The 26,082-nt window shown below is 40.9% G+C and overlaps 1 protein-coding gene across 1 annotated transcript in view; it reads left to right on the top strand.

Moving 5' to 3' along the window:
- The window catches only part of NUP188 (nucleoporin 188), a 3,305,077-nt gene that overhangs the window by 1,998,654 nt on the left and 1,280,341 nt on the right, over positions 1 to 26,082 (top strand). Inside the window, exon 30 of the mRNA XM_044058121.1 lies at positions 8,411 to 8,478. Within this exon, the coding sequence (XP_043914056.1) occupies positions 8,411 to 8,478 (68 nt within the window). The remainder of the gene's footprint in view (positions 1 to 8,410; positions 8,479 to 26,082) is intronic.

Raw genomic sequence — 26,082 nt, 5'->3', positions numbered from 1 at the left:
AAAGTATGTGTGTATACTGTTCTCAATTACTCTCCCAAACACATCTACCACCGGGTGTAATTGGGGTACATATGTACTATTAGGTCGAAAACGGAATGCATTTTGACTACTATTCACTGAACCATAATCTAGTCTTAACTGGACGTTTCTTGTAAACATTTTAGTATCGATAACTAAATCTGCTACATTATCTCGACAAGAAGGTATGAAGTTCAGGCCCTTGTTTAGAACCTGTACTTCATATTCATTTAAAATTCTAGTGGAGAGATTCACTATTCATGTGAAGTCTTCTCCCACATTCTTTTGAGTGTGGGTCCATTGTAATCCTCCATCGACCCCTTTCTTTTGTGTCTGCCTCTGCTCCCTGAGCGTTTCCTTTCGTAGTACTGTCCTTGTGCTATCGGGAAAGGGACATTCCCCTTCTGTACTGAATTATTTCCAATCCTCCCCCCTGATATTACTTTAGGCCTAACTGCAACTTCCTTAGAATTCTCTATATTGCTAACAGTTGGTGTTAAAACTAAATTCTCGCTACTCTCATGTTGTATACCTGCTTGTACCTCAGGATTACTAGGGGTAGATATACTGCCTTCCACACCCAATACATTCACTTCCCTTTCTTCTTGCCGTGCGGATGTCACTGGCGTTGTTTCTGTAGTAGCATCCCCATCATTAACTTGAGAGGTAGCTATAGTATTCATATTCATGGCAGAATTACATGTAGTCTGTTCTATGTTGACCTCTCTAGGAGTTCTAGTAACATGTGTTGCATAGGTGGTTCGTTGACCAAGCATAACATTTGAACTAGTTCTGTTCTGTTCCCTAGGCCATGTAAAGACTTGATTACAATTAAAATCCCTAACATCTCTGCTGATTTTTACTTTTTTCTGTTCAATTAAGCGTTTTTCAAAAAGACATACATCATCTATCACTCTCTCAACTTGATTATGCATATATGTAGTATTACATTTCATATGAACATTTTTAAAACATTCATTCACAAAATTTTTTAACATAATTTCTTCTGGCATATGATAGTCAATAAGCAGTTTCATATAGCTATAACTTAGCTCAATGTTCAATTGTTGCCATTTAAAAAGAAGGTCAGGAAATTTATTCCCTGACGTGGGCATTTTCAAAATTCGAAGCCCACGAGGTACAATTTTCTTATTTAAACAAGCTTCGAAATATTGCCTTTGTACCTGTAGTTTTTTTAACTTCATGAAGGCACCTTCAAGTTCCTGTAGATCCTTCGTAATATTCTGTAAATTATCAGGTATCACATCATTATTACCGCACTCAATATTTGGTTGAAAATCCAACAGTGCATTAGCGTTGCCGGTCAGGCAGGCTTGAAAGCGAAAAACACCTTTATCGGAAGATTCCTTCTCAACTAAACCAGGAACGTACGGAAGTTCAATGTTCAAGTTAGAGGCGTTAGCCATCATCCTTGGTTGCCGTACACAATAATATGGAATGCAATAAATAACAAAAACTAGTACGGCAACCCAAGTTGAAGTATTATCTTTTGCGTTGAAGCAAGACTGTGGTTTCATTTGACTGTGCTCGTGAGGACTACGATTTCCCTTCAGGAGTAGTTTCAGAGACGCTTAAAAGGAGTACAGATTGTTGTCTTGAACTGTCAGGAGACGTTGAATTTAAGAAGTGTGTATAGGTGTAGCCACCAGCGACAGCAATTTATGGTAATTGAACTTGTTTTTATTCACTACGCTGTCAACTGGCATTTTTGGGTTGCCGTACTAGTTTTTGTTATTTAATGTATGCACAATAATTGCTAGAGCCACAACTATGAGTACCATAGTCGGGTGGCAAACGATCGATACTCTTGTTGTGGCATAAGTCAGGAAAACAAAGTATCTGTTTTAAGCTCTTACAGTTACTGAAAGTATAACTGGGACAGTTGCCAACTATATCTCTGGTGCGGGGATCTAAGACAAAAACATCCCAGTTATTTGAGATAATGTTTTGAATGGCTGAAGTGTTTTTGCCCAACGGTAAAACTAAAGGTAGCTGTCGATTTACAGTGCGTGGAGCCAGTGGGATTGCCCTCCTGTCAGAGAAATGTGGCTTTCCTCTGCTGTGTCTTAAACGTGATACAAAATTGCAAATATCATTAACTTCATCAATTAAGTACCCCCTGTTGACAAAACTAATTTTCAACTTATCCAATTCCAAGTGAAAATCTAGATCACTTGAACAAAGCCGAGAAATTCTCAACGCTTGTCCCTTTATAATATTGCGAAAAATGATGGGATCATGCATACTGTCCTTGGAGAGGTAGGAATTGGTGTGGCATGGCTTTCTGTATACTTTGGAGTAAAAAGAGTCATTGGACCTGTACACCGTAGTATCCAAAAAATTGATGGACATAGAAGAAAACTCCATTGTGAACCTCAGAAAACTATCCCTGCTATTCAATTCTGATAAAAATGAAGCAATAGAGGCACCAGTTCCATTCCATAGGAGAAAGAGGTCATCGACAAAGCGTCTATAAAAGACGATGTTGGCATTATTGAAGATGACCTCCCTCTCCCAGGCTGCCATGACCAAGTTGGCATAGGAGATGGCGCAACTGGTGCCCATGGCAACTCCTGTGGTTTGCCTATAGATCGTGTCCATGAACACAAAATAATTATTTTCCAACACAATCTCTAATAAGAGACAGAGAAAATCTGCCTCCATAGATGTCATTACCTCACACATCAAAGTTTTCACCATACATATCCCCTCCATGTTAGGTATACATGTGAAAAGGGATTTAACGTCAAGCGTTGCCAACAGGACATTCGAACAGTCATTGATAGTTCTAACACCCTCATATAAATCCATAAGAAACTGACCAGTGTCCTTTAATACATGTGTGAAAGTAGATAACACAGATTTCAATCTACTATCTAAGTATATCGAGATAGGCTCCGTTGCCCACCCTGCCCCTGCCACTATTGGTCTTAATGGTGGTGTAATCGGGTCCTTATGGACCTTAGGCAGTCCACTAATGGTTGGTATTAGAGGCTTATGTACGGTACAAAAATCAAATAATTCTTTAGTCATAATCTGTAATTTCACACACTCACACAAGGTGTTATTAATCCTGTCTAAACATTGCATAATGTCAAATGACTGAACCTTCTCATATTCAGGAGTGTTAAGCATGTCAAGCATAGTTTGAATGTAAAGGGAACGATCCATAACAACTATGCGACCTCCCTTATCCGCGGGTTTCACGATAATATTCTCATTCTTCTTCAAGTTATGAATGGCCTGTTTCTCACCATGAGATAAATTCTCATGTGAACTATAATTTATGCAAGCAGAGCCATGGTATACATCATTTTCAATAGCCTTGATGAAGAGATCCAAATTGGGAGGCAAAGGTGGATTTATCAGACTTTTGTGTTTATAGTAGGGGCCCGTAGATGTATTGACATTATTAAACATCAGTTTCAGAGTGATATTTTTAACAAATAGCCGTATAGCTATCAAAACATCACTGACATCTATGCAAGTACTGGGAATGAAGGTTAGACCCCTTTCCAGCACTGCTAGTTCATCTGGACAAAGTCTGTATGTTGAAATATTCATCACTATTGAGCATTCCCCCATTTCATCCTGTGGAATTGTTGTGCATTCATAGGGACCTCTCTTCTCTTTGAGTCCCTCGGTTGGTCGTAATCCATTGACCTCTTCCTCCCCACATGAATGGGGAGGGGCACTTCTGGAAAATCCTGTGCATCTCTAGGATGCAACTTATCCAACTGTATTTTTCTACGTACCACTGGATTGGTATGCACATGGTTCTCTATAGAAGGTACAGTTACTTGTTCTGCTGGTGTAAAATATGCAGATCTAACAGATTGGGGGGATGAGACATTGTCTATGTGCTGAGCCACTCCATCAATACAGACAGGTTTCTGTATAGGTAGAGGAGTATCATTCCCCGATTTATCCAAAGATGTAAATGCAGTAGAAACTACCCGGTTCTCTACCAAGCCTTCTGTGTTATCTGTAGGTACAGTATCAGAAATGGTATTGCCAGGTATAGCCCCACGTTTAGGTTGAAACTTGTTGGTGACTTGTTTGCGTGGATTTAGATGCCTGTACAGTCTTTGGCCACATGAACACATTGTTGTTGTCAAAATCATATTTATCTCTGCTTAATTTCTTCTTTTTTTGATTAAGCAGCGTGTTACCAAAACTAGAAACTTTGTCCATCAGTTCATGTATAAACAAGTCTGCCAAGTCTTTACCAATAATGTTGCTAAGCTCCTGCTGTTGATTATTAATTACACTCACTAGGTCAGACTCTATCGGTTTAAAATAATCAATGATTAGTTCCATGTAGGCCCTACTGGCCCTTAAATTAATTACCTGCCACTTCGCAAGGAGGTCCGGATAGGTGTTACCGTAAGTTGGCATGGTAAGAATGCGTAAGCCCCTTGGAACAACACGATGATGTAAACTGGCCTCCAAGTGTTGTCTCTGTAGCAAGAGCCTTCTGTGTTTAAATAAATTATTTTCGATGTCTCGTCGCAACTGTCTGACCAAAATACTACTGTCCACATCAACCTCTTCATAAGAAAAGGTTGAATCAACCACTGATAGTAAAGGATTACAACTCTCCATTAGAAAAGTAGTTAAAGATCCATTCACACATGAGTTAGTTGACCGTCGCTCACCATTCGGTTCAGCCGTCAAATCAAAAGCTGAATTTGTAAGGTCTTTGTTGCCATTGCAGTTATCCACCGATTTCTCCATTCAGAGCGTAAAAATGAATGCAAAACGAAACCAACCAGTACAAGAATATAACAAATTCAAACCCAAACGAACGGAGAAATCTGAAATAAATTCCAAGTAAGTCCCAATGGCTCACTGAGCTGGAAATGCTGCTCACGATACTAAATAAAAGCTCACAAAGCTTATAATATAGTTCACAGTTCAAAGTCAAGAGCCAATGCTTTCAGTGGTAAAAAACAATAGTGCACAGACGTTAGCGCTTTCACGAAACCAACTGTTCGCTTCTTCAGACGTTACAATTCAAACATGCATCAAGTCTTAATAAATATTACACATCACTTCCTGTTATTGTGTCATATCCTCTAGAAACAAGTAAAATAAATTAAAGGGATATGCCTCTAAACACATAAAATCTATAATATATGAGTGTGTCTGATGTGATAATCTATAAGACTTGTAAAATAAAGTAACATATATACATGTTTTAACAAGATAAAAACTGAATTCAATTTAAAAGTGGTTGGAGACAGAACCTGTGAAAATATAGACAAAATCATCTCAAAGGTCTTGCTTTTAATACAGGTTGCAGGGAGATAGATTCATTTAATCCAACACTATAACACAGAACACAAGTTTTTATTTCAAGTTTTACATGTGGTGAGACACAATATGAGGGGTGGGGATTTAACCAACACCACCGAGGAAATTGAAATGAAATGGATATTTCGCTTGGGGGCACACAGGGGTGTTGGATTTGTTTGACTGTGTTTTGTGTTCTGTAGATATGTGGTTCATTCTGAGCACTGAGGTGTTTGCATGCACCGGGACGTTGTCTTGGGGTTGGGGGTTTATATATATATATATATATATATATATATATATATATATATATATATGTGTGTGTGTGTGTGTGTGTACATATATATATTTATGTATATATATTTATATATGTATATATATAGATGTGTAACCTTACTTGTGTGTGTGTATATCTATAGATATATATATATATATATATATATATATATATATATATATATATATACATATATATATATATATATATATATATATATATACATATATATATATATATATATATATATATACACATATATATATGTTTTTAGTAAACTCCATTCTCCTGACGAACCTATCAAACAAGAATCCTATTATACGTCTAGAAACACAGTAAATCAGAACATCATCCCTTGGTGGAACACTGGCATATAGTCATGACTGCCAAACTAGTACTTTATACTCCAGTCATATCTCCCATTGCGCCCCACAGGGATTAGGATGCAGTCTAATACCCGAAATAAAAATCTACTCTAACACCTAACTTAATGTCTGTTAAGGGCATTGGTTTAATTCTTGTTTCTGACCTGATACATATGCTTATACACTCTGTTTTAGGGCATGTTCAGTCTTCCCCACATAGCTGTAGCTTGCTGAGCAAAACACTAAATACGCTACCCTCTTGGTGGAACATTTGAATTACCTGTTTCCCCTAAAAGATTCCCCTATACTGGGAAGAAATGGTTCTCAGCAGTGTGTCATATATGTGCATTGACAACACACCACTTCTGTATGTACCTTTTATAACATGGTTGTCAGTGAATACTTTTTCATTTTCCCTTTTTCAGCAAGATTTTTAATATTATGACCTCTTTTATAGCTTAATAGGGAATCTGGAAAAAAATGGTATCTAGGCATTTTAGAAAACCGGTCCCAATATTTAGTGGCATTTTTCTGAATATTGAGTGTCATCATCATATTTCAAGATGAGGGACCTATTATAGTAGATTTTAGCCTTCGCCACAACCCACTTCATCCTTCGACTCATGGCACACTAGTTGGTCCAGTCCATCAAAATCGGATCTATAACCACCAAAAAGATCAACAAATTTTGTACTCCACCATTTTAACCCTTCACATTTGAGGTCTTTTATCAAGGGTCTGTGGTATCCCCATTCTAGGAAAAGTACTTCAATGTCATCCAGTTCCCTTACCAAATCATTGTAAGCAGATGTTAATGAGCTGCCCTCCCCATCTGCCTCTTGACTATATTCTTCTGGTGGGTTGGATGATCACTATTGCAATATAAATAAAAATTTGAACAAATATATTTTCTGTAAAGTTTTGATCTACATTTTTTTTCGAAATCTTTTACTAGTGTGACATCCAAAAAATTAATCTCATCACATCTTACTTAACTTTTAAATTTCAAATATTCCATAGTTTCTCCAGTTGAGAAAGATATCATCCATAAACCATAGGCATAGGACGATGGATTGAAAGTAAGGTGATTTAAAAACATTCTAGCTCCCAGTATAATACTAATATGTTGGTGAACACAAAGACACAAGTGGGCCCCCATTGCCACCTCACTCATGTGTTTGTAGTTTCCCACCTCAAAGTATATGAACTTCTTACTCAGCACCATATCCAAGCATTCCATGACCAATCTTAGTTCATTGGTTGTCAAAAACATGCGCGTCATTATAATGTTTCCACACTATTCTAACCCCAAATTCTTGGGCATCCCAGAGAATAGATCCTTGATATTGATGGTCACTTAAAGTTGGTGAGAGAACAAATGCTTCAGCCACTTTTCCTTAAAAATCCCAAGAATCTGCTAGCACATGGTTGTAGGATTTAAAAAAAAGTATTTTTTCTCACTCGCCACTTTTTAGTGACTGTCAACATTAAGGATATATTCTCTGTGATCCTCCATACTTTTTGTGCTGTTTTGCCAGCAGTTTCAGTCTCATCTCATTGGTACTTCACACCGTTGTTGTCATGGCCTTAGTACAGTACTTTGCATTAGTTTGCTTTGAACCTCACCTGGCACCTTTCTCCCTACTTGTTTAGCCTTTCCAAATCCTTTACTAGATCCCCCCACCATCTTTCCTTCCTCCACTACTGTATCTGTCTGTGTAAGTGAATATGTCGGCTGAACTCCTGGTTCTGTATTCCTTCAGGTATGTCTGAGACAAAGTCTGACAAGTACTCAACCCAGGTCGGATTCCTGGGTTTCTACACTTGTCTGTAACAGCGTTGCCTGTAGTGGCTGTTGCTTGTATGCCACTCCCTTGGGAGTGCCTGGCTGTTAGGAATTGGCTGGTGGGTAACTTGGAGTTGACATTCCTGTCTTTTATGTATTCCTGCCATTTGAACATTCACTCTTTTAAGTAGTATATGCATGTCTGCTGTATTCCTTTAATTGTTGTATGCTATTTGCAAATAATTTGGTAGAGTATTTGATCTGGTAATATTACATTTTACAACTTTAATATTTAAATGTTCTTCACTGTTAAAAAAATTGGCAGATTTTCCCTTTGTTTTCATGCTTTACACATCTGTTTTTGTTTGTCACTAATTTGGTGTCCCAGCATAGCAGTGAATAAAAACCCACCCAAAAAGCATCTATTCATTCTCTTTAGAGATATTTAACTTGTTTGACAGTGACCATGAGATTTATGATGATTTGCAAATTGTAGCTACCTTTATTCACACACAAGTGTACATCTGAGAAATTAACAAGGAAAATGTCAAAAATATGTTGCATAGTGAATTCTAGCAACTAATATAAGCAGGAGCATTATTTACCTGAAGCTGCCTTTTTAATGCATTTTGTCTTTTCATTCCACAGTTCTGTACTTTGGAAACATGTGCTTTTATTATGAAAATTATCTGCTTGGAAACGTATTATGTAGTCAGGTATGTATTTGTTAATGAGAACAATTGTTTTACATGAGGTGGTAGTGAGAACCTCTAAACAGTTTACATTTATTTGTGTGTTTAGTTTTGGTGGCTGTGTGTGTCCCATGGTTCAGCAGTATTTTGCATCTAAGACCTGGACAACTGAGCTGAAACACAGAATCAGTATTGTTTATGAACTCTCTGCATTTGGTGTGAGTAGCTACTTCTGTTTAAATACAGTAGATAAAAACAGATTTCTCTTTGACTAAGCTGCATTACAGTTCATGTTCATATAGGAAATTGTACAGAGCTGTGTATATAAATATATATGCATAGATAAATGTAGATTAGTTGTAGATATATATTGTGTTTTTGAACTGCATTAGGAAAATTACTTTCCACACATAGTTGCTGTTTGGTTAACTAGATTATATGGGGTAGTATTTTGTAACTGAGGCTTCTCCAGAGCTTTCCTAACCTGTCCTCCGAGTTACTTCTAACTTCTTGATGGTTTTCACTAGATATTGAACTGGTTTTACATGTTTGAATGTATGTGTACACCGAATAATTTATTCCTAGTTGTTTTCCCCTCTGTCTTATTTTCCCCCCTGCATCTCAATATTTTTCTCTAATCTTTTTCTCTCACCTTCACCTTCACCACTTCAGTTTGCAGAATGGTCACTGAGATACCCCCACCACCACCACCGCCACTCTTAGGTCATGGCTAGTACATTTAAATTTACTGCATGAGAACTACACTCTGAATCTGGAAACAGAAGCTGTGATTATTTAATCTGTTGTCAGTCTTCATTCATTCATGACGGATTGGTATCGGTTCTGTCCTCGGAACCGACTCTGCTGTTGGCACAAGCTCGCGCCAGCCAAAAAACTTTCCAGCTAAGCTTACCTATAGTGCCCCTCTCTTCATCTCCTCAGATCTCGTTTGCCGCATGGTGTGTCAAGACACGTCAGGCCGGCTCTCCAGCTAAATGGTTTAGATTTTCTATTATCTTTTGATAATATTTCTTCTGCCTTTGGTATTTTTTCCTTCTAGTTTTTCTTTTAGTAGTCGTTGATATTTTGCTTACCTTTTCTGTCTGCTTAAGTGACCTTCTTTGTTTTCTTACCAATTTTTGGTATTTGTTCAAACCATTGGTGGTACAGGTCCCTTCCTTACCTCTGTCATAGCTGTTAAAACCATTGCTGGTATTCTTCCTCTTTTTTTTCCCTTTACCCGTTGTGTACTCGCCATCGTTGGTAATTAAAAAAAATAAAAAATCAGTCTTTCTTTCTTGACTGTGTGTGCGTGTGTCTGTTTTTTTTGTCTATACAACTATTCTGAGAAGGCTTTCCTTATTGCTGTTTCTTTTTGTGGCTTGGTATATTGAATTGTGTTACTGGCTGATAAGAATGAGACAACAGGTTTCAAGCAATTTGATAAGTGTGGCTGGAAAATGCCTAATTCCGATGGACATTTATTCTGCGTTTATTACCTTGGTGTTTCACATTTGAACATTCAACCCCCATGCCAACAATGTAAGGGCTTTAGTGGCCGCACATTGGGTGAAAGAATAAGTTAATTTTGAAGGGTCTCTTAAAAAGCCCTTCCTCGGAGGCTTTATCTGAGGCAGAGGTCTCAACCCCTCCTAAAAAGGAACCTAAGAAGAGGAGTCTGTCTGTAACGTCCTCCTCTCCTCATACTATTGATTCTAAATCTGTCTAGTCCCACACTGAACAGAAATCAAAACAACCAAAACTGACTTCTGCGCTCATCTCAGCACCGGAGCCTAAAGCTCCATCTACGGTGCTATCCTCCACCAAGGAACTGATTATACCTCCAACACCTATGGTACTGACAACTTCTAAAGTACCACAACCCCCCCTCGGCACCAAAAATAGCCTCCCCAGTACAGGTCACTACCCCCTCCAATGCAACCTTTTGTTCCTTTGACCACAGTGCCGAATGGCAAAACCTTGGCTCAGACCTGATATTCCCTAACTGTAGATCCATTTCTTGGGCAACAGTTGAGCCCATTTCTTGAACGGCCTGATTTTCCATTGGGGATCTCAACCCGCTCCACCAGGAACCTTTCGGAGCTCGACGTAGTGAGACTCGTGAATCAGCTCTTGGAGGCCAAAGAAGTTCCTTCTCTCTTTAAATCCTCCCTCCAACCTGGAGTCAAGGAATTTTCTCCTCGGACTCCGACATATATTCCTCCTTCAACCTCCCCGCAAGTATTGGAGCCCTCGATGCCAACGCCTATCCCCGGTTCCAGCTTCTTCAGTTCCATTGGTAGATCTTACCTTGTTTCCAGATCCTACCCCTATGGTCCTCGACTAAATTGGAGCCAACCCATCCTCAAGATCATGACTGGTTTGTTGGCACCCATGACCCCTAGTATGGCACCTATTTTTTCTATGGTGCCATCTACGGTTCCAGTTGCTTTAACGGCTCTGAGTCCTCTTGTGGCTCCTTCCCTGGGGTTGGGCTTGTCGAAGCAGTGTGTGTGACCCTGGTTCCGAGGTTGTCTTTCTCAGTTCTGGGCTCCCATCCCTCTTCGGGCAGGCCTGCTTTCCAGGTGAATGGAGAGGGCACTCCCCTCAGCAGGTTAACAGATGGTCCCTTCAGTGCTGAAATGCCACATATACATGTCCTCTGAACTGCAGCTGACGCAGTCCACTACTCTGGGATATCGAGCATGGGAACTTCAAAATAGCCTACCGCAGAGCATCCTCTTTTCAGAGTCCTCTTCAGATGCCCCTGCTGAGGAGCCACCCAATAAGAGATCATACAATAGGAAGCACGTTGAGTCCCCTGAAGAATTCCTTACCGAAGATGAACTGCGATGAGGGGGAATGGTCCCCATGGTCTTCCCCTGAGGATGTCTGCTTTGGGGACATGCTATAAATCTTAAAGCAGCAGGGAGGCTGGATGCCCACCAACCCTTCCTCTTAGGAGTCTATATTCTTGCAGGCTTTCTCTGCTAGACCCTCTACTTCCTGGGTGACCCTACCTGCAGATGATTTAGTTCAGCTCTTTGTGCAGCGCGCCTGGAAGAGTCCTGACACCCTTGAGCCTATCCCCCGGAGACCGGGCAAAATTCTCTCCCTTCCAGGGGATCATGCTTGTTGGTCCGAAGTCTTGGCAGTAGACACTGTCGTGGTGGTGGCTGCCACTAGGTAAGAACTCACCAAGAAGAGTCCTGCTGTCTATAATCCAAACGGGGAGTTTCGAATGATGGACAGACTGGGGAAAGCTGGTGTATGCTTCATCGACTTTTACCATTTGGTCTTTGATATACTTGGCACGCTTTACCCGTCTCCAGAGGGACCTGATCACGGAACTGTCTTGAACGCTAACAGGAGCAGTATCTCATGAGGTACGTGACGAAGTTGCATCACAGCTTGCCACCCTCAAATCCATATTTAATTCATCCATTTGGTTGATTTTTCATACTACCGAAGGTGTGGCTAGAACAGTGGGTGCAAGCATTGTCATTAGACGTCACACCTAGATGCGCTTGTGTGACTTTGCAGACCCTTTTCAGTCTTCCTTTGTCAATGCTCCCATTGTGGCTTCCCCTCTTTTTGTCCCAAAGTTGAAAGACACATTAGCCAGGTGTGAAAGGACAGCAAGACCCTGTCTGCTGTGGGTGTGCATTTTTCCACTCCACAACAATCCTATTGTAGGAGTCAGAGGAGTGGAAAGATGTGGTACATGAAATCCCAGGGTCCTTTCTGCGACACGTGGTGAGTTTCCTCCCAGGGCAAAGGGGAAAACTCATCAGGAAGATGCCCCTCCCGAGGCGGGGGGGGGGGGGTCTGTGTAATCAGGGATCTAGAGATTCTTTCTCTGGGCAGCCCTATCAATGCTGCTGAGGAGCAGGCCCGATTGCTTGCATCTGGAAGCAGTCAGGGGACGGTTTTCTCTGCACCACTTCCCTGGCATTCCATAATGACAGATTCTTGGGTGCAGACGATAATTGCCAGGTTATCACATCCCTTTTGATCTTTACCCAAGGCCACAAACGCAAATCCTCGACATTCCACCCAGTCAACGGGATGCAGCAGCACAGGAAATTCAAAAGCTACTTCTAGAGAGAGTCATTCAAACAGTCCCACCAGACCAGATAGAATCCAGATTTTACTCAAGGTTCTTTTTAGTGTCAAAAAAGACGGGACTGGAGCCCAGTTTTGGATCTCTGCATCTTAACCAAGTTCATCAGACAGACAAAATTCTGGATGGTCACGGTTCAGTCTACCTCCCATTTCTGGAGAAAGACGATTGGATGTACTCAGTAGATCTCCAGGATGCGTATTATCACATAAAGATGGACAAGCACTCCAGGAGATTTCTCCGCTTTCTGCTGGGAACCAATCACTACCAATTTCTAGTGCTGCCCTTCGGTCTCTCCACAGACCCAAGAGTGTTCACCAAATGTATGACAGTGGTAACAGCTCACTTGAGACTGCATGGATTCCAGGTGTTTTCGTATTTGGTCGATTGGCTCCTTACCTCCCTTACCAAGCATCTGCTGCTTCTAGCCTTGCATTACACCCTACAGCTAGCAAGAGCCTTGTGGATCTCAATAAATGAAGAAAAGTCCAAACTGGTACCTACTCAAATTCTAGAATTCATAGGAGCTACTTTTGACACCCAGTTTTGCCTGGTCGCCCTCCTGCTTCACAGGCTCCAAAGACTAAGATCTCAACTCCAGGTGATACTGTCTCAGGACAACGTCTCAACTCGTGCAGTCCTTCATCTGCTAGGATCAATGGCAGCAACGATTACTATAGTTCCTGTAGCAAGACTACACGTGACTCCTACAATAGTTCCTAACATCACAGTGTACTTTTTAACTTGTCCTGTGTCCTTTCTGATCTGCCTAACAAACAGCTGCAAACAAGACTTAAATTGGTGAATGAAGCCAGAAGAGGAACTATGGAGCTGCCCCTTTTCACCCACTAAGCACAAGACCATACCTACCACGGACGCATCCTTGATGGGCGGGAGGGGCATTTCCAGGGAAAGACTGTCCAAGGCACTTGGTCTCCCATAGATCTCAACCTGCATATCAATGTTCTAGAACTTAGGGCAGTGCTTCTGGCATTGCAAGCATTTTAATCTGTCGTCCCATTGGGGACAATTGCTATCCAGTCAGACAGTATGTCTGTAGTCTTTTATATCAACAAACGGGGGGGGGGGGGGCAAATCCTACCTGTTGTCGAGAAGCCATGAGAGTTTGGCAATGGGTGATGTCTTCCAACCGCTTTCTGATAGCAACTCACATTTTCTGGGATTCCAGCGTGATTGCGGACAAGCTGAGCAGATTATTCTCTTGCCTCACAAGTGGTCCCTAAATCTTGTCATAGCGGCGAAGATCTTCAGCCACTGGGGCCAGCCTTGCTGCAATTTATTTGCATCCCCCACCAACCACAAATGCAGCAGCTACTTTGCCTTAATCCCCCCCTCAAAGAGAATCCCCGAGGGATGCTCTAATCCAGGTTTGGCCATCGGGACTTTTTACTTCACTATTTCTAAAAAAGGCACTTCGGTTGAGAAGCAGAGTAATCCTTATTGCTCCCTATTGGCCCTGACAAGTTTTGTTTCCTTTCCTTTGGCCTGACGTGGTCAACCGACCGTGGATTCTGGATCCAACTCTGGAATTACTGTGGCACCCACAAGGGTTGATCCATACAAACATATCGAGTTCCAAGCTTGACAGCTTGGTTCCTCCACTTACAGTAATTGCCAGGCAGAATAATCTGTCCTCCCCCGTACGAAACATTCTTCTGGCTTCCCATAAATCATCCACCAGGAAACTTTATCTTAGCAAGTGGAAAAGATTCCTACTTTGGTCTCAAGAGAAAGGACTAGATCCCTTTTTTGGCTTTGGTTTGCTCGGTATTGGGCTATTTATCAAATCACTTTCATCCAGGAGTGACAGCTTCCACAATTCGAGTCCACCTGGCAGCTTTCTCAAACTTCCACAATGCTTGCCAGGACTCCTCTTTAATATCTCACCATCTCTGTTAAGACCTTTTTGAAAGGGGTCACACAGTTAGACCACCCTTCAAGGAACCAGTCGAACCTTGGAATTTGAAACTAGTTCTACAAACCTTGCCTCGTCCTCCCTTTGAACCTGCTGCCACTTGCGAGATGAAGTTTTTATCTTGGAAAACTTTATTCTTGGTAGCAATTACATCAGCAAGGCGAATATCAGAACTACAAGCTTTGTGCTTAAAACACCCTTACATGGTTCTCAATAAAGAGGGGGTATCTCTTAGGACTAACCCCTCCTTCTTACTCAGTTATTTTGGATTTGAGTATTTATCAATCAGTTGACCTGACAGTCTTCTTCCCTAGTTTTTCTAATAAAGGAGAATATTGTCTGCATTTGTTGGCTGTATATAGACAATTATGTTTCTACTTGGACAGGACTAAATCACTACGAAAATTTGACCAATTATTCTTATCCTTGTCAGTACCAAATTTGGGAAAAACTGTTTCTCAAGTAACTTTAGCTAAATGGCTGAGAGATTGTATTTCCTTTGCCTACCAACAAAATGAAGTCCATCTAACTAAGATCAAAGCACACTCAACCAGATCAGTTGCTGCATCTGTTGCTTTCCATTCAAGAGCTTCCATGGATGACATTTGTGCAGCAAGCCACATGGGCTACTTCTCATACATTTATCACTTATTACAAATTGGACCTGGTCTCTGAGGGGAGCGCATCCTTTGGCTCAATGGTGCTCAGGAATATCCTTCCATAGGGCCTCCCAGGGATTCAAATAGCTGGGGACTCTGTTCCATTCGTCATGAATGAATAACATCAGATAAAGAAGTTATGTTCTTACCATAATGTTCCATCTTTGTTGTTTATCTTCATTCATTCTTGAAATTCCACCCTCCTACCCCCTCCGAAAGGCTCCTAAAGGTTCGGATTTGGTCCTAGCTTCATGATAGGGTATTTGCTCCGACAAAGCCTCCACTTTCCTTTCTTACGGGCAAACTCGATCTGAGAAGATAGAGGGGTACTATGGGTAAACTTATTTCGAGAGTTTTTGGCTGGGGCAAGCTTGGTATAACGGCCGAGTCGGTTCCAAGGACGGAACACATACCCATTCATCATGAATGAATGAAGATCAACAACACAGATGAAACATTATGGTAAGAACATAAATTTGTTTTCTGTGATGTAGGTGTTTTACTGACTATTGTTTTCAATTTTTACCTGGAACAAAATTAGTGCTAGGTTCAAACTCATTCAAAACGTTAGTTTTACTGCAGATTTTGAGCACTCCTTTTGAGAACACATCTACCCAACCCCCCCCTTCTTTTTGTAACCATTCCACCTTAACTTCATCCACACTACAATATTTGAGTCCTATTTAATTATTTCTTAGCTAACTTCTTTTTTATTTGATCAATCTGGTGATAGTAAGGTAATTACTTGCCTACCCTTTACTGCACCCAAACTGGCTGATTGTTTTCTTCAGTTCACGCCATCTGCCGGATCTACGTGCTTCATTCGCACTCACTTCGCTTGGGCTCACTCAGCTCCCCTACCCACATTCCCCCCCATTCTCATTACTTGTATAGTTAAACTAATTTTCCACTGCCACCTAAGCACCTCCCCTTCCTGCTCACTGCAACCAGTTACATACTACTCTCTTCCTCCATACCTCCTCCCACTTATTATCTAAACTCCGCTATCATCCTACCACCTCATTTTCGAACTCTTTTGTAAGTCAGTCCTAGCCCCTTTTCCCTTCTCACCTCCTTCCACTTAATCACCCTCCTCTACCCAGCCAAACTATTCCTCCATCTACACTCCTTCTCACTTAAATTGTCCATTCATTTTTCTGTAATCTTCCCTGTACTATAACTCCTGTCTAAACTTCAGCTTTACCCAAACCCCTTTAACCCCACCCCACTTTTTCATTCACCTCACTCTTTTCACCATCTACCACCTTTCCCCTACACCTCATCATTGTTACCCCTCCCTACATACCTTAGACCACTTCACCTTTCTCCCCTCCCTCCTTCTACTTCACCCCTCTCTTCTCAATACCATCTCTCCACCCATCCTATAACCTTACATACTCCATACTCTCTTGCCACTTAACACCTTCACTGCTTTTCTTCATTCTTCCTTTTCACTCACTGTTTTAAAACATCCCCTCTCTCACTTCCTGTTTTCTCCACAACATGTTTCTCACCTACTTGCTGTCTTTCCTCCTACTTCTTCTATCCTACCTCTCCTCCTGTCACCTACCAGTTAAACCCCTGCACTTTTCAACTGCCTCCACACACTTCACCTTTAGAAACCCAGCCCAACACCACTTCCATATATCACCCTTCCTTTTTCTCCCCTCTGTCTCCTCCACAAAATTAAAATATCCCCACATACACAATCTCCCTAACTCTAAACATAACCATATCTTCTTTTATCTAACTCCACAGTTGCTACTTTACCCCTTCATTTCCCTTCTCTGGAGACATCCACCCAAACCCCGGACCAATCTCCAACCCCTCCAACACCCACATCCCATCACCCAAACTCTCCTAAAAACATCTGACCCTTTCCTCTTTCAGTATTCATAGCATCATGAACAAAATTAGTGAATTCCATGCTTGGATGGCCCACTACTCTCCAGACACTATAACTTTAACTTAACTGAAACTTGGCTCAAATCTTACTGACACTGAATTCCTCCCACCTGGATAATAACATCCTTCCCCTGGACCGTCCCAGGAAAAAAGGTAGAAGCTTCACCATTCAGCACACTGTTCACCTAAACCTGTCCCCTCTATCTAAAGAGCCACTTTCTCTCCACCCTATTTAGCTCCTAGTTGCTAATTATAAGTTAATTGCCTGTAAAACCATAACAGTTGCAGCAGTTTACATACCGTCAGGTGACAACATCCCACTATTAAAACAAACTCTTGCATGGCTCTCCCTTAATGTTATTAATGCAACTACACTCCTAGGAGACATTAACATTAATTGGCACACGCTCACCTCCAACTCACCCTGCTCTTCTGTCAATCTACATGGTTTTACTCACCTTATATCACAACACCCACACTCCTCAATAAATCCTACCCATACTTCCTCTGTCATTGACTGAATACTAGTCTCCAAACCTGATCTCTGCCACCACCCACAAACTGTACCTGACCCCATCAGTGACCACTCCCCAGTTTGTGTCCAGAGGTACACCCCTAATCTTCAAAGACCACAAAAAAATCAAAGAATCCCAAAGCCTCTCCCACCTTCTCCTACAAGTTTTTAATAACACACACACTGCAATCAACTGATCTTTCCTATCACACCTTCCCCTAGATGATGCCATACTCAAATTTTATTCTTTATTTTTAAACATTTTTGACTGACTTGCCCCCCCCTTTGTAAATTTAGAGTTAACTCCCAATACCTCCCCATGGCTATCCCAAGCCATAGGAACACTCATGCACAAAAGGGACAAAGCCTGGACACTAGGGACAAACACCCAATTCCCCACCCATCTCCTAAGCTGCAAAGAACTCCATAACCTCTCCTAAAAACAGGTCATCCTTGATGAGAAAAATTTCTACATAAAACCACAAACGTCCTACCAAAACAACCCAAAAAATTATGGAACACTATGAATCAAATACTCCACCCAAGTAACCCCAATACTCCCAACCCCTGTTCTGACAACACACCCCTTGAAACAGCTACCTTACTTAATTGGCTACTTTATTGATACTATTAGTAAACTAATTGTTAATGCTAACTCCTCTAACATCACCAACTCCCCCTCCAGTTCTAACCAAACAACTTCTCACTCAACCACTGTCTAAAAACTACGTAAAACACCTCTGTAATCTCAAACCTTGCTCTCCCTCAGTGGACAACCTACCTCTACTCTTTCTTAGACTTGCTGCAAGCTCAATAGCCCTTCCCATATCCATACTCATCAAAGGTCACTGTCCCCTCAAAATGGAAATGCCTCTTTGCCATACCAGTTCACAAAGGTGGTAACTACTGATTTTGCTAACTGCCACCCCATAGGTATACTTATCCCCCCATCAGAGACACTGGAAAAATGCATGCACAAACAAATTATGAATTCTCTTGCAGGAAGACTTACTTTCCTACTCAACATGGATTTCGTCCTAAACACAGTACCTCCACTGCCCTTGTATCTTTCTCACACTCCATCTCTCTTGCTAGAAATAACATACTGGGCCCTTGCCTCTTTCTTGACCTTTCTAAAGCCTTCAACACAGTCTGTCACCCTGTCCTTCTCGCCAGACTTGGTGGCCTCAACCTGTCACCCTCAACCATCTCATGGTTCTCCAGCTACCTCTCCAACTGACAACAGTCAGTTAAATGACTCTGTCTCATCTCTTTCTATCCATCCAAATGGGAGTCCCTCAGGGATCAGTCCTTGGACCCCTACTGTTCAACATATTCAACAATCACTTCTCTACAGCCTGCCCTCTCTCTTCTCTTTTACAGTATACCAGTGACTCTCTACTATCATCTGTACTGCTGACACCATATGAGATCCACACTCCCTCATGCAGAAGTCCTTGAACTCCGTCAAAATGTGGTGCACTACTAACCAAGTTATCCTCACCCCCAAAAATAAACTACTGCTATTCCTCCCCAAATCATTCCCCCCACAAATCCTTCCCCCCACAAATCCTTCATCACCATCACCTCATCTAACAATACCATAACCAATGTAGAATCACAGACTAATCAGCAATGACCAACTTAAATGTGACTTACAGGTCAATCATTGGATTAAGAAAACCCACCAAACACTAGGACTACTCTACAAACACAGGTTCCTAATTAAACATTCAAGCGTGTCACTATCTCATTCTCATCTTCTCTCCAGCCTCCTCTATGGCTCATAAGTCTTTGATAATCTACAGACCTCTCTGCGATCATAACTGAAAAGCACCTATAACAAAGTTGCACGTATTGCTGCCAACCAGTCCCCAAACTCACACCACTGTCTTTCATTCTCTCCCCTAAACTGGCTTAACTTTCCCCAATAACTTTATTTCTCACAAGTAGCTGTCACACATTCCTTCTGTACAAGCCTACTGCCTGTCCTAACATCTTCTGTCTGATCACTCTCTGTATTCCTGCAAGAAACCTTAAGACCTCCAGCCTACAACATCTACTCAGCACCTCAACCTGTTACTGTAACTCCAAGCCTTCTTGCATAAACTGGTGCTGATCTTTGTCTATTCACCATCTGTACTATGTCTCTTGCAAAGAATCTCTCTTCTAGTTTGCTACTTACTGATTTGATCCAAAGTTGTTGTTTACAAGTTGCCTTTGCTATTCATTAACGTCGATCTGAGGGTGACTCTACAGGGTTTATTATAAAAATTCCATTGACTTTACTGACTTGTTCTTGATATAATCAAATGTGTAAACTCTAGTTCCCTGACAGTGGTTACTTCTGTGACATAGCTTGTTTTACATAGTCATGGATATTGCTTCTCCATACTGTAATCTTACTGCAAGGTGTACAAAGACATAACTATTAATCATTTTATTTTACTCACTTTTGTATTTTAATAATGTTTGTAACTTTATCTTACGTCTACCTTTATTATTTAGTCATTTATTTATTTTTACATTTGTTAACCAGGTTAGTCTGTCTGGGTTCTTAGAAGCCCTTTTTTCAGGGACCTGAGGAGAAAAGCTCCCAAAAAAAGTTTAAGTAAACAAATAGTAAGAACAAAGATAAACACAGATCACATTTTAAGTATACATACTTCTGAAGTAATTACATAACATGCAATAAAGGAATATATAGAATGGATAGAAATACAATACATATATGGAAATTTTCACGTAGTATAGCAAGAAGCTAAGCAGAAATATGGTTAGACTAAGGTCAGTACATTGCTGTACCAAGGTACTAGGCATGAAGTAAGTAAATGTACAAATAAAGTTGTGTGCACTTTGGAAGTTAATAAATAAATTACAGAACAGTAATAAGGGATTATGGGAATTGAGTGTAACATGAGCTAACTAGTATGAAATATGATGGAAAAAAATGTGTAGGTAGTAGTAAGAGAGAGAGCTAGAAGGTTATCCTGAATGTTTCTTTGGTATTATTTTAGAGCAAGAACATATCCAATTTGATAGGAAAAAAAGATTTAAGCTGTTTCTTGAAGGCATTTTTGCCTTTAAGTAGTCTAAGGGCTAAAGGGAGTGTGTTCCAATTTATTGCAACTGAGTGACAGAGTATTTTCCCAAAAGTTTTGTTTGGCTTATGAACTTCAAAAAAGTATTGATTAGTGCTTCTTAGCGGGCATTGTGGAGTATAAAGTTTCGGAGAATTTGCAAGGGATGGGCAGGATTTAGGATTGTTTAGTATATTGTGGCTATAAGGAGTTGGGATTGAGCCAGTAAGTTGGAAAATTCAGGCCACTGTAAAGCCTTTAATAAGAGGCAGTGATGGGATTTGTAAGGTTGATATGCAGCAAATCTGTCTACTTCATTATATGTGGTTTCTAGTTTGGATATTAGGTTACTCTGTAGATGGGTAAGAATATGTGAAGCATAGAGTAGGGATGGTAGAAGTAGGGATTGGGCAAGGGATGGCCTGGATGCACAGGGAAGAAAGTTTTTGTGATGGTAAAGCAGACCTAGTTTTTGGTGAGGTTTTCTATTGAGCCATGAATGTGATGGTTGAATTTAAGTTCATCATCAATTATTTCTCTAAGGAGTTTTGTTTGGGTGTCAACAGGAATTTTAGTTCCATTAAGGAATGTTATGGAAAAGTTCTGTTTTGCATGTTCCAGGTTTTTAGGTAGGAAAAGTAGCTTAGTTTTGCTCGCATTTAGCAGTAGTTGGTTGGATTGTAGCCAGTTTTCAACTGAGTGGAGTGAGTTTTGTGTAAGGGATTGAAGGTTTACTATGTTGTCAGCAGAGTTGATGGTCGAGTCATCAGCATACTGAATTGATTGGGGGCAGGATGAGAAAAGGTCATTGGTAAATATAATGAAGATGAGAGGGCCCAATATTGATCCTTGTGGGACCCCTGTCCTAACTGCTAGAAAGGGGGAGTAGGAAGAGTTCCATCTAACAGCCTGGTGACTATTAGAGTGGTAATCACAGAACCAGGAGGTGGTGGAGTTTGAGAAGCCTAGGTTGGAGAGCTTATGGTAAAGTATGGTATGAGATACGGTGTTGAATGCTTTCAACAGGTCCAGAAAGAGGGCTGATGCTGTTTTGCTATTATCCCTGACTTGAGCAATGTTATTAGTAAAGGATACAAGAGCGGTAGCTGTGCTGTGTGTGGGGCGGAAGCCATGTTGAGTTGGTTTGAGTAGGTTTTCTTGTAGCAGGTGATTAAGTACTTGTTTATGGATACACTTTTCCAGTATTTTGGAGAGAGGAGACAGTATGGCAGTTGGTCTGAAATTGGTTGGCTCAGTGGAGTTTCCTCCTTTATGAAGAGGTACTACAAAAAATGTTTTCCAAATTTCAAGGGCTTTGCCTGGTTTTATGGATCTATTAATCAGGATAGAAATGGGGTAAGCTAGAGTTGTAGCTGCATGTTTAAGGAATAATGGAGTAAGGTTATCAGCTGCGGGTGAACCAGGTTTTAGTTTTGTTAAGAGCAACTTGATATAAGAGGTGGGAACAGGTGATAGTGAGAATGAGGGTGAGAGAGGTGAATCAGAGGTGGATGAAGATGTAGATGGATTGAAAGAGATGCCGGTGGAGAAGTTAATTACAGTTAAGTTTTCAATGGTTTCAATGAAGAACTTATTAAGGAGGGTTGCTATTTCCAGAGGAGTCTTGTCAGAATAAGGTGTGGGTGGGGTAGGCGTACCAGGTGAGAGAAGTTTAGTGATAGAGTTCCAGAATTTTTTAGGATTACAGTTGGGATTACGTGATGACTGGTAATAGTTCTTTTTATCAAGATTGATTTGTTTCTTAGCTTTGTTTCTAAGTTCTCTGTAAGAGATAAGGTTGGAAGAGGTATTATTGCCTTTCCAAGTTTTCCAAGCTTTATCTCTGGTCTTCATGAGTGTAAGGGTATTTTGTTAGCCATGGGGCATGTCTGAATTTTTGCGAGTTTTCCTAGTGGGGGGCAAGGGAGTTGAGGATGGATGGAAAGGTGTTGAAGTGTAGGACTGCTTCATCAAGAGTGAGATTAGAGAGAAAGGACCAGTTTATAGTAGAGAAGAGGAGAATAGCTAGATAGATCATGGGTCACCTTAGATTGTTGTGCTTTATGCAGGTGTTCAGAGTTTCTGTGAACTAGTAAAGATAGGTGGCACTTAATGTGTCTGGTAGAGTGGTTGGATTATGGTAATGTTGGGGGTGAGATACTAGTGTCCAGTCAACAAGTGAATGTGCAGAGGAAAATTTATGAAGGAGGATAGGGGAAGAGATGAGCTATGTGAATCCATACAGGTTGCGAGAGGTAGGAGGTGATTCTTAATTGATCTGCACCCAGTCAATACTGGCATCTCCTAGTATGATAGTTTCATAGATTTAGATATCCAGGATAGAACGTGTTCTAAAATGGGGACATTATTTCCAGAAGGGATATAAATTGGTGCAATGGCAAGTTTTTTATGGTGGCTAAGTTTAAAGTCAGCTAAAATTATCTCAGCTGGGAGAAAGTCAGATATGGGAAAAGAGATAGGGGAGATAGACAGGCAGTTAGAATACATGATTGTGACTCCCCCTTCTCTTTTTTGAAAGTCTGTTATGCCTGAGGATATTCTAGCTAGGGGGAAGAATTTCAGAATTAGAAGTACTTGGTTTTAACCAGGTTTCACACAAGGCAAGTATGTTTGGGTTATGTTGAGTGATCCAAGCATGAAGTGTGTGTTTTTTTTAACTATACTTTGAATATTTATAGATGAGAGGGTGAGTCTTTTTTGGGGAATAGTATTAGTAATGGATGATGGGGAGGTAGAGTAGAGCACAGTGGTGGTAGTGGTATTGAAAGAATTGTTAGGACCTGGGGTTGGGGTGGACGTCTCCTGATAGTAACAGGTTGGATTATATGAAATTGATTATTGGGGAGATATTGGGTGCATGTGTGGTTATTTGTTTTTGTGGTAGATGTGCTGTTTAGGTGTAAGGAAGTATTTGAATCTATGTGTGGCAATAATGGTGAAGTTAGAGAGGGGGAAATGTGAGTAAAGGTAGATGGGTTGTGGTTTGGAGATAAAGTGAGTGTGGGTGATTTGGTGTGTATATCATTAGTGCTTTGATAGCATGTGAGAACTGAGAGAAAGAGTAATGTAGTTGAAAGGAGAAGGATAAATAGTATATTAAGAATAGTAGGCATATTAACAATTAGAGTAGTCTGGGATGATATTGTTCAGAGGGCGATGAAAGACAGTAGGAATGGTGTAAGAGTGTGAGTACTAAGGGGGTGAGGATTTAAAGAGGTGTGGGTGTGTTGTGTTTTATGATTGGCTAGTGAAGTGGGTGGAGAAGGTGTGGCTAACTATAATGGAAATTGAGTCAGGGGTGGGCGGGAATGGGGGAGGGTAGGGGAGTGAAGTGAGCCCGAGTGATAGCAAGGGCGAACGGAGCGGCCCACACAAAACCAGATGGAACTAGCCCAGGAAAACAAAACCAGATGGAACTAGCCCAGGAAAACAAAACCAGATGGAACTAGCCCAGGAAAATATATCGGCCAGGTTACTTCAGGTATGGTAATTTGCAGCACTTTTACTGTTTGCAAATAACTTCTGTGTCCCTGGGTTTGGTTGTTATTAGTAAATGTGTAGGTGTTGCTCCAATTGGTTTCCCCACTCAAACTTTTTAAGTTGCTTCCAGTAAGGAGTAACAGTCACAACCTGTGTTTTTGGTTAATTTTAAAAATGCTCAGTGAGACCTAAAAGCGGCTGGTGATTGATTTAGAAGTAATGCTGCCACCTAGTGGTATAGCTTGGAAGAAAGTCTACACTGTTTGTGTGGCGGGGGGGGGTTGAGCCAGTTGTCCCTGCAAGTGTGCACTACCTTTACAGCAGATTAAATGTTTAAGGATATATCCACATTAGCTTTGTGGAGTGTTTGTTGCCTGTATTCGTAAAAATAACTGATTCTTTCTGATGGTACGTACATTTACTTTTGAAACATTTATTCTCAAATGTTTAGGTTGATGCTTGCCTAAAACAGCTTCAGGTTCCAATTGAGGGGACTTCCTGTGGTTGAAGCTAACTGTGGAAACTGGTGTGCACACTTAGCTGGGGACTGTTGGTTCCTTGCTGGGAGGATAGGTTTTTAAATATGGTGCCTTGTAGCTAGCCCAGGGAAATCAATCAGCCAGGTTACTTAAGGTATGGTAGTTTGCAGCACTTCTACTGTTTGCAAATAGCTTATATCTGTACCTTTGTTATGTCTGTCTATATTAATCTCTATATATTGATAATTGTGGAGTTTTTCTCCTCGCGCCACTGTTGAAAAAAGGCTTTGGCTTAGTTGGGCACTCCCAGTCAGCAAATGACTGGTGTGGTTATTATTTCTAAGTAAATGGAAAAAGTTCTGTCAGATATGAATTTCTTTGGTCACTTTTTATTTTTTTAACCAGTGACAGTATATGACGTAACAAGTGCCATTATACAGTACTGAACAGGATACTGGCAGTATCTTACCCACACTAGCCAACATTGCAAGCATCATCTTGTTTGCCATTCATTGGTGAAGTTATCACTATGTATTTGGGCAATAGTTAAAGGCTTTGTAAAACAACTGCTGATTCAGTATGGAAGTGGGACAAAAGCAATAAACAACAGAACACTGTGCTCTTCAGAGGATGTGTTCTTGGCTGTTGCTCAAAATTATTTTAACAGATTAGAATCTTCATTAACTGAACAATGCGTCTTTAAAGGAGTTAGCAACCAGTAGCCTGGCTCGTTGTCATAGAGGGGTGAAGTGCTAACTAACCCAGGTGACCCAAGTTCAGTTAATGGCTTGGGTGCTGGTGGATCCAGGTAGTACATGGTGAGAGTGAGCTGTTGATGCCAGCTCATCCATCCTCTTAGGAAAGGCACCAGTCTAGATCGCTGTACTGCAAACATCTAATGTTATGTTGTCCATCTCACCTTCCTTCTTTCTGGTTGGGTTTGGAGCCGATCTCTGCTCTGACTCTGGCACTTCTAAAGCTCGAAGAGTCCTTACTTGCTCAAGGCTAGCCCCTTATCCCAGCATGCTTAGCGGTAGCTACCCAGATCTCATTTGCCACTTGCAGTGTTGAGATTGTCTTCTGCTGGCTCAGGCTAAGTAGTTAATTTTTTCTGTCAAAATTATTTGTTTAGGCTAAATTTCCTTAGCGTTAGAATTTATCTTGCATATCATCCCCTATCCTCATTACAGTTGTTTGCTGCTGTTAGGCCTTCATTTCCTCTCAGACCTTTTTCTGTGTGTCGTCGGTGGCCCTTTTTTTCTTGGGGGTTGTTATCCTATCCCTTTTTCCCTCCTGCTACTTAGGTAGAAGCCGTTTTAGTTAGAGACTTTCTCCATTTGGGAGCAGTAGCCGTTTAATTTAGAGGCTACCTCCTCCTTCTTTCCCTCCTTCTTTCCTTAAAAAAAAAGAAAATCTACATTTTATTGCGGT

Source organism: Protopterus annectens, chromosome 16.part0 (assembly GCF_019279795.1).
Source record: "Protopterus annectens isolate FY-2018-M chromosome 16.part0, PAN1.0, whole genome shotgun sequence".
NCBI classification, from domain to species: domain Eukaryota; kingdom Metazoa; phylum Chordata; order Ceratodontiformes; family Protopteridae; genus Protopterus; species Protopterus annectens.
This window is presented reverse-complemented; position numbering and strand designations above follow the sequence as displayed.